Source organism: Pterocles gutturalis, unplaced genomic scaffold (genome assembly GCF_000699245.1).
Source record: "Pterocles gutturalis isolate BGI_N339 unplaced genomic scaffold, ASM69924v1 scaffold7322, whole genome shotgun sequence".
Lineage (NCBI taxonomy): Eukaryota > Metazoa > Chordata > Aves > Pterocliformes > Pteroclidae > Pterocles > Pterocles gutturalis.
Genome location: NW_010112615.1, coordinates 24,683 through 33,961, shown reverse-complemented (window position 1 = coordinate 33,961; position 9,279 = coordinate 24,683). Strand labels below are relative to the sequence as shown.

Sequence of the window (9,279 nt, the reverse complement as noted above, 5' to 3'; positions counted from 1 at the left end):
CCAGTCACATTATTTCCTTGTCCATTTCTGCAAGCCTGTTTATATACATCTTTCAGCCTTTGTTTTATATTTTGAAAGCTAATGTCTTGTGGCAGGGTCAAATACTATGCTCTGTTAATACTGTAAACTGTACAGTAACAGTCATAACAAAACAAGGGGGAAAGGGTAAAAGTTAATGAGAATGCTAGATGTAAAATCTTACTCTATCCCGGCAACAAGGTGAAAGAATCAATTCAATACCATTGTGTCTGCATAAAGAAAAAAATTAGGAAGAAACTCACAAAATCTGGTCAGTAACTGTCCAATGCCATTAATTTAATTTCTTTTTCCTATAAATCTACATGAAGGAGACACGTAAGCTTCTCTAGACAATCATCTGAAGACAGAAGCTTTAACAGGAACGTATTTGAAAGCCACTCTCTCTCAGCAATTGTCCTTTCTTTGCATGGAATTCATTACTCACTTAAGCCGAACTCAATTACAGTACCTTCAGGTTTCCCAAAATCCCAGTGCTTCAGTGGTTTTTCAGCTACAACAGGACAAACGCTCACACTTCAGTGAAGAGTATACTCAACTGGCTTTTTAGAGGAGGGTAGGTCTGCTGTATCATCAGCAGTGCTAGTACTGGATCCGGCCACTTCCGATTTTATTTTTCAACTTCAGCTCACAGTACAAAATTTATCATTGACGGTTACAGCTTCAGTGAACCCTTTGCTGATGAAAAAGAATCTCAGTGGGTTCCATGACAGAGGTTTTCTTAAGACTCAGAATGCAATCTTTGTAAACATTTTTCAGCCTTGCACATCACTTCTGACTATAAGCCAGAAAGAGCAAAAGAGCTGCTCGTTACAAGCACAGTTGCATCATACCAATATGAGCTGAAACTACTAAACAGGTTTCTTTATATTTTCAAAGCATACGTGTGAAAAAGATTGTGTGTCAAAGCACCAGAAAGCCTTGAAATTGATGTATTTCTTTTTTTGTGCTAAACGCTAAGGGCAGATACTGATCCATCATCAAGACAAACCCTTGAGAGGGGTTTGGGCTCTCTATTTTTCAAGAGCAAGGGTACTTTGAAGAAAATTTGTTCATCAATGGCGTTGAGACTGCAAGGTTGTCACACTAAGGAGAAAATGGAACAATGCAGAGATACTAAAATTAAAATTAGTTTAGTTGGTGATGGGACATTATAATAGATCTTAGATTAATATCTGAAGGATGATTGACTTAGATGTTTAAGAAAGTGGAAGCTCTGACCCTTTTTCTGCCACTGAAGAAGCTTCAGTATTATATTAACCCTCTTTTCCTCTACATAGTAGTATGCTTACGCTGCAGCTCAGGGAGAATATAAAGGCTAAAGTTTCACCATACAGTCTGTGTCGAATTAGGAACTACCTTCTTCTGTTAGGGGGAAGTCTTACTTCCCTCACCTATAACTTGCTCTCTACTTTTTGATGTACGTTTCTGCCAGTTACCTGGGACAGACCTAACTCTAGAACCTGAATCACATAGGAGGCAAGCTCATTAAAACAAACAAATGTATATTGATATAACTATATTCTTATTTTTATTATTGTTACATACTATTAAATATGCGCAATACAATAAATGATATATTTTATATATTGCTGGTTAATGAACTGTATCAGATCACTTTGAAATCTCTTGTAAGCAGAGAATATGGAATGGAATTGTGCAGCTGGAAGTGGGGGAGGAGGAAGGGGGGGAATGGAGGAAAGGGAAAAAGAAAATAGGATTAAGGCAGAGAGGGAGACCTCAAGGCAAGCTATTAATTCAGTTGAGCTATAACATGAATGTGAACCTTAAGAGAATACCTCTCCTACAGCCTACAAAACTTTCATTATACTTATAGGAGCTTTGTACCTTTGGTCCATTGTCTCACTGGAAAATTTTACTGAAGCTAGCTAACAAGTTTAGAGGTTATTCAGAAAAGAAAACCTAAAGGACACAGTGTGGCCACATGACTCCATTTTTTCTAGGAAATGTTCTTATGAAATACAGTTATGTGGGAGACTGAAGCGTGCTAGTTCATATGTAGAACCAACACTGATCTGATTAAAATGGCTTATTTAAAGATGGAAATAATCAATAAGGTGGAGATGCAGCACTGATATCTGCAGGGAACTCCCTGTCAAACACAGTTAATGAAAGACTAATTTGAAAATGCAGGGAACAAATTCCATATAAGAGAAAGAATGATGTTTAACAGTGAGTTATATACTAACTCATGTTTCATCACTTTACTGCCATTTTCTAGAGTAAAAAATTAAACAATTGACTTCCATCAGTCTTACCCCATGAAATTAAGATGAGAAATGAGGACAAACATATGTACAAAAAGATTATATTATTTCTGCTATAATGACAAGAGTTACTGCCTGGTTTAGTTGGACATGGTTTTTTTTTAAATTTAAGGAAAATGAGAAAAATGTAATAAAATGTTTTGAAAATTTGTCATCATCTTTCAGTCATAGTTGTTATTTATGAATTAATCAAGCATTTCAATTGTAGTTTACCAACACAATTTAATGGAATTGCAGTAAAATATTAGAATATGTTATCTTGCAATGAAGAATGTACAAAGATTAACTATAAGTGATATACCATGCTAATGTCTATTGTCAGAAAAAAAGAAAGAGTTCACTCTGAAATTCAGATATTCAACCACTTATTTTTGTGTATATAGCAAACAAGTATTTTTTCTTTTTAATTGAAAAGCTTACTCCTTAGTATAATGAAATAAAGAGTAGGAGTTACTATGTGTCTCAATATTCCTCCATGCTATTCTGATTTGCCTCTAACAAATGTATAACTGAATATGACTTACCTTGAAGTAGAGCTGCAATTTGGAGGGACTGCTGAGATGGATGTTCTTTAAGAATATCTAAAACTGTTCTACCCAAACTGTCCTTTATGTTGGTATCAATTCCTGAAAAATAAAATGATCTGTGGTGGAATTTTTAACCCCAAGTACTTCTGATTATAAATGTGGTATATCAGACTCAATTATCTGTCAAACTGAAGGCAAGCAGTTTTACAACTGATTAACAGCTGTGCTATAGCTGAAGTACAGCATCCTTTTCTGTTTAAAGCTCGAGTAGCCTAAAATTCACATGCTGACATGGATTGGTTTTATGTTTCTACAACTCATGGGGATATAAAGTAAGCTTCTTAAACCAAACTTGGGATTATTTTAACAGACTGTCCCTAAGAAACAGCCATCCCAAAAATAATATTTTATGAAATCAGTAACTTCTCTGAATGTTTTCCCACATTCCTGGATTCTAATTCTCCCCACACTGTTCTGATTTGTCAGGGATTTTCTAGTCCATAGTAGCAGTATGTGTTTTGGGAGCAATACGGAAAAAGTTATTAACCTGAAAAGTTTTGTACTTCATCTACAACTACCTTAAAATGAGGTTGTAGTGAGGTGGGTGCTGGCCTCTTCTCTAAAGTAACAAGTGATAGGACAAGAGGAAACGGCCTCAAGTTGCACCAGGGGAGGTTTAGGCTAGACATTAGAAAAAATTTCTTCACTGAAAGAGTGATCAGGCATTGGAACAGGCTGCCCAGGGAAGTGGTGGAGTCACCATCCCTGGAGGTGTTCAAGAAACATGTAGATGTGGTGCTTAGGGACATGGTTTAGTGGGTTAGGTGGTGTGGGTTGACGGTTGGACTTGATGATCCTTGAGGTCTTTTTCCAACCTCAATGATTCTATGATTCCATGATTCTACGTTCAAAATTCACGCTCTGAGTAGACTGAAATACCCATATGTAGTATAAGGGCTGTGCAAACAGCCAGAGTATTTCCTCACAGACTGTTCACACTGCTGACAAAGTAATTATTTGGCTCAAACTGTGAACGTAACCATAAATAAGTTTGAGGCTTATCCTGGAGTGGTCTCAGAGAACCTGTTGCAGATGATAACTGCCTGACTCTCCACTTTTGTCTTGTAGGGGCTACTTTGGAAATGTTTGCCTTATGGTAGAAGACTAAAGTTGTTTTTTAGTTTAGATGTACTTTCATAAAAAGTAAAGGCATGAAAGGTCCTAACAAACAGGATGAGATTATTCTCAGGAAACTGAATAGAGGAAATCAGATAAAGCAGGATTTATAAGGACATTTGGGAAGCATGGAAGGATTTATCTATTCACGAGAAAAGGTTGCAGTTCTTGTCATTTCCTGACCTGATGGATAGTTTCCTAACTTGTTTTGTGAGAAAGATAATTGTTTTCTTACGGAAAATAAAGCCAAAATATTGCTGGGCTAAATAGCAGTGTCAGTTGATTTTCAGAGGCCAGAGACACCAACTTACACGTTTCCTTTGCAGTAGCTACTTATAACATCTTCTGAGTCTTTTTTGAAGTAGAACTAGAGAAAAGGGGATTGTTAGATAAAAAAGGCAGAAGGTGGGGAGTGTTGCAGAAGTGCAGAGCATTTGAGGTTGAAAGAGTTCATAGTGAAGATTCTACTCCACTGCCTTGTACAATTGTACTCTGGTAGAGTGTGTGTGTATTTATCTAGAAGAGGTATTCTTTATCTGTGGTCTAAGGGCTTCCTACATGTGATGTTCTCCAGACCTTTCACTTTTAGGTGAACTAATATAAAAAGGCCCTGCCCTTCTGAGGGCAGATGAAGATCCCTTTATGCTGCCTTCTTAGTCATCCAAACAGAGAAGATTCTTGGAAGGACCTTCTTTTCTGAAAACAGATCTCAGATCACACATGCACTAGCTGAGATTCAGATGAGGAGCTGTGAGTAGGACATACCTTCTTTTGCAATATACAACCCCACAAGCACTGATAATAAAGATCAATGAGACCAGAGAAGTAATTATTAGATCTTTTCATTTTCATTGGTCTTCTCATGTTTGTTTATGAGTAATTTACTTGCAACCACTCTGACACTCTTATTATGTAGATCTGTTTGGGTAGGGTTTGTTGGAACTCTATATCCCTGTTCTCCTGTCCCTTTAGGACAAATGCAATTCTGGGAGACACAGTGCCTTCCCCTTTCTTCACAGGCACTCAACGTTTATCCAGGAAATGAAGGAGCAAGCAGGATGGTGTGTTTGTTAGGAATAGCTAAGTGAAGGAAATAAATATGAACATGAGTCTTCTGGCCTCTAGATCAACAAATATTCTTGTCTGTCTGTCAGAGTGAATAACAAAATTTTATCTAGCCATTCTGTTCTCAGAATACATTTACTCTCAGAATACAGTGGCATACTCTGAGTCATATACGGAATTTCTGAGTCTTAGTGAAAACATTCCTTTTGTTCTCTATGTATAGTAATTTCTTATTCTAGAACACGGTTTTAAGGAGAGGTACATGTGATTAGATTTGCAAAGGCTGAGAAAGATAACAGTAATTTGTATAACCAAAATCTGAGGAGGCATGCACCAGATTAGGAATATTAAGGATATTTGTTCAGTGTTTCCTGTAAATTAGATTTACCTGCTTCAAGCAAAATGCGTACTACCTCCACCTTCCCAAATAGGGCTGCTTCATGTAGTGCACTCCCTTTTTCTGTCTAGAAAAAAAAAATATTGTGACATTTAAAATGCAAATTAAAATACCAATTAATCCTTTTGAAAATAATACATTTAGAAAATAAGTATTTCTTTTTTCTGCTCTATTTTATTTATACATAAAAAACATTGAATGGGCAAGAACAAATACTACAGTAATTTTTTTTTATTATTCAAGATAACAACATAAATGCTGTCAGTTCTACTATAAAAATTAATAACTATATAAGAAAAAATAGTAGGGATGTAATACAACTCTCAGCTAACAAGCCTGCATTTGTGTAAAACTTCTAAACTCTTATTACAGGCAATGAAAATCTAGACAATACCATCAGTGGAACATAGCTGTTCAGGAGAGTCAGCCAGTTTGCATGTGGACATCTACACTTAGGTGTTTTAATCTGAAACTGGATCACACCCTAGAAGGTCAATTCAGTTGCACTGTGAGATGCCCTAGGATATCCCACCTGGCCTCCAGCTGATGTTCCAGTTGATGCGCACACTTGATCTACATTATATCCGCCCCATACAGATGTCTTGGATACCCTGAGGCACCTCCAACAGCATTAGATGTCTATGTTTAGATCATTTAAATTCTGCCTTAGGTGTCTGTGAACCTGATTTTGGAGATTTCTGTGACACAAAATTCTTTGTGAATGGACTTTTGCTCACATAAAATTTACAGTACTGAAAAACAAACTACCTCTCTTAACAAGCTACATTTCTTAGCACTTTATACTGCTTACGGTTACCGAAAAATCTGAACAGAATGCCTTTGCATACAATAGCATTAGCACTGCTAAAGCACTACTAGGTCTCACTGAATCTACAGCTCATCTCCCTTTTGTTTGACAGTAAATTAGATTTTGAGTGTTTTTTATTTGTGGGCAACTGTTAAAGGTTTTTGTTTTTTCTATATTTTGTCCAAATGCACCAGTGGCATGCTTGCTGTGGTGGAAAGACTTCAAAGACACGCAAAAAAATTAACTCTGAAATAAAATTGTGATTCGTTATTTATTAGCTGTATCAGAATGCACCAGTGTTACAGTGATGCAATGACAGGACATTTAGAAGCAATCTGAGATCCTGAGATGGCATATGAGCACACAGTTAGAGTACATATGTCTTACCAGTTGAGCCTGAAAACATTTTGTTTTGTCCATAATAGGAACACTCACTTATTATCTTTCTTCATACTTAGTATATGAACGTATAAAGTGCAGCATGCCCAATGTCATTTACATCCAGCACATCAGGTATACTAACAGTATCATGGAGAGAAGGAAGTCCTAATCTTTCCGTTTTCAGGAGCAATCCATATGAACATTCACAAATTTGTTCTGAACAAGGAGACTAAATATTTGGATTTACTTAGAGATGGCTTCAGAGTGCTTTATTCAAACAATATCCACAGGAGTTTTCCAGTAACTGCAATTGACTTGAACCCTGGAAAACTCTGCAATAAAATAGTGCAACCACAAAGGTACGTGCAGAGCTTAAGGTGCAGCTCATAAATTTCTGAGAATGAAAACAGTTCTCAGAAAAGTCAATGATAGCTATAGTTCTGATTACTGAAAAAGGCTTGACATCAACAATCTTGAAAAAAGGCTTTGACACAGCTTATTGCCCTCTTTGCTACTTGTGTGGATACGGCATTTCCTTTGTATTGGTCACTTACTGACATGCATAAACATCAAGACTACTGGGTGGACCTGGTACTATTAACACAGATTTCCCTTTCATCAAGGATGTAAAGTACAGCTTTGACTTCCAAAATATTTGGCTTTGGAAAGACAGGTGGTAAAATTCAAAAGCCATAATGGGGAGAAGTTTGGCACAGTAACCTGTCAGAGAACACAAAAATAGGGGCTCAATCACAATTGATCACTCACTGTTTTGAGAAAAGAATGTCTCTCTCATATTTGAACATATTCACTACAGCTGAACATATTCTGTCATATCTGAACATGCACCATCAATGTGTCCTTGCAGCAAAAAAGCTAACGGTATTCTGGGCTGCACTAGGACTGTTGCCAGCAGGTTGAGCGGGGTGACCTTCCCTTCTGTTCACCACCAGTGAGGCCACTCCTGGAGTACTCTGGCCAGCTCCGGGCTCCCCAGTACAACACTGGAGAGAGTCACTAGGATAATAAAGAGACTGGAGCATCTCTCCCACGAGGAAAGGCTGAGAGAGCTGGGACTGCTTAGCCTAGATAAGAGAAGGCTCACTGGGATGTCATCGATGTGTACACTTATCTGAACGGATGGTGTAAAGACTGAGCCAGGCTCAGTAGTGCCCAGTGACAGAAGAGGCAATGAGGAAAACCTGAAATGCAGGAGGTTCTGTTTGAACATAAGGAAACATTTTTTGCTGTGCAGGTGACTGAGCCCTGGTACAGGCTGCCCAGGAAGGTTGCAGCATCTCAATTCTTGGAGATATTCAAAAGCTGTTTGGACATGGTCCTGGGCAACCTGTTCTAAGTGACCATCCTCGAACAGGGAAGCTGGACCAGATGACCTCCAGAGGTCCCTTCCAACCTCAACCATTCTGTGATTCTGCCAGGGATAACAATTAGTAATGTATCATCATCAACAATAATGAAATCCACAGAGGTTCAAATGTTATAGGAGGCCTGAGCACTAAATTTTAGTCCTACTGAGGATGAACTGCAGAGATGGGAACCAGCTGCACCTTGACTAAAATTGTAGAGATCATTCTTTATTAATATTAATAAGGAACCTTTTTTTTAATGGAAAAAAATGGACATACCTTAGTGACAATAGCTATCTAGAATACATTGCTCTGGCACGATCTAAGACTGAAAAAATTAATGTTCCAGCATGCTGAATCAACAGCTTTGAGGACAAGGAAGAGGATCTATCCTCAGACTCCTCAGTTAAAGCATGGAAAAGATCCTGATATGGTCATTGTCAGAACTGGCAGCAGTCCTTTCTATTGATCAAAATTCCACACGGGAGGAAAGGCAGGGAATATTTTCATTGATGAAAGCATACATCTTGGAAGAAATGGAATGAAAACTAATAAGAGAAGAGGAGATTTCCTGTAGATGTCTAAGGCAAACAACTATATCTGGGGGCAACTTGAGAGGCAGAAGATAGTTCTGTAACAATGAACTAAAGTTCTGCCATGCATAAAGAGAGTAGAGAAACTTAAGCCACTTACATACATATTTCATAGTGTTGGGAGAGGAGTCCAAAGCCAAATGCTAGTTTTTTAATTTTATACTTTCTTGCTTCTTAGTCTATTTTACTGTGATATTTCCTGTTATATCTGAACATCATCCTGAAATGCTTTTCAGGCATTCTGCACTGCCCTGAATTCTGGGGCAGTCTTTGCTCTATGACTCCAGGCTATCAGAAAATGGTAATGAATGCCACATCCCAGAAATGAGATATATAGATTACAAACAGTCTGTTTGAAAGAGGAATTTGAAAGGCACACCATATAAACAGTGGAATGATTTGTCCACTACATGGGTGACTTTCTGAGCAAGAAGGGAAGTATTTCCACAAAACTGAATGAAAATTAGTCTGGGATTGTGGATATTGAAAGCACACTTGTAAAATGCAGATGTGTAATCTTGCATGAGATGTCACGAAGACGAATGCTGACGTAAATCTTAAAAGCTCTAGGCAGGATTTCATGGTAATAGTGAATAACTAATGAGTGAATCAGTTCTCTCGACCCAAAAACCATCCAGAAG

The 9,279-nt window shown here is 37.7% G+C and overlaps 1 protein-coding gene across 1 annotated transcript in view; it reads right to left on the bottom strand.

Annotated features, from left to right (window-relative positions):
* Positions 1-463: 463 nt before the first annotated feature.
* Positions 464-9,279, bottom strand: part of LOC104462253 (ankyrin repeat and sterile alpha motif domain-containing protein 1B-like) — a gene marked incomplete at both ends in the record, with an annotated part of 29,038 nt that continues 20,222 nt past the window's right edge. Inside the window, 3 exons of the mRNA XM_010074126.1 lie at positions 464-529; positions 2,849-2,950; positions 5,481-5,556. Coding sequence (XP_010072428.1) covers positions 464-529; positions 2,849-2,950; positions 5,481-5,556 — 244 coding nt within the window. The remainder of the gene's footprint in view (positions 530-2,848; positions 2,951-5,480; positions 5,557-9,279) is intronic.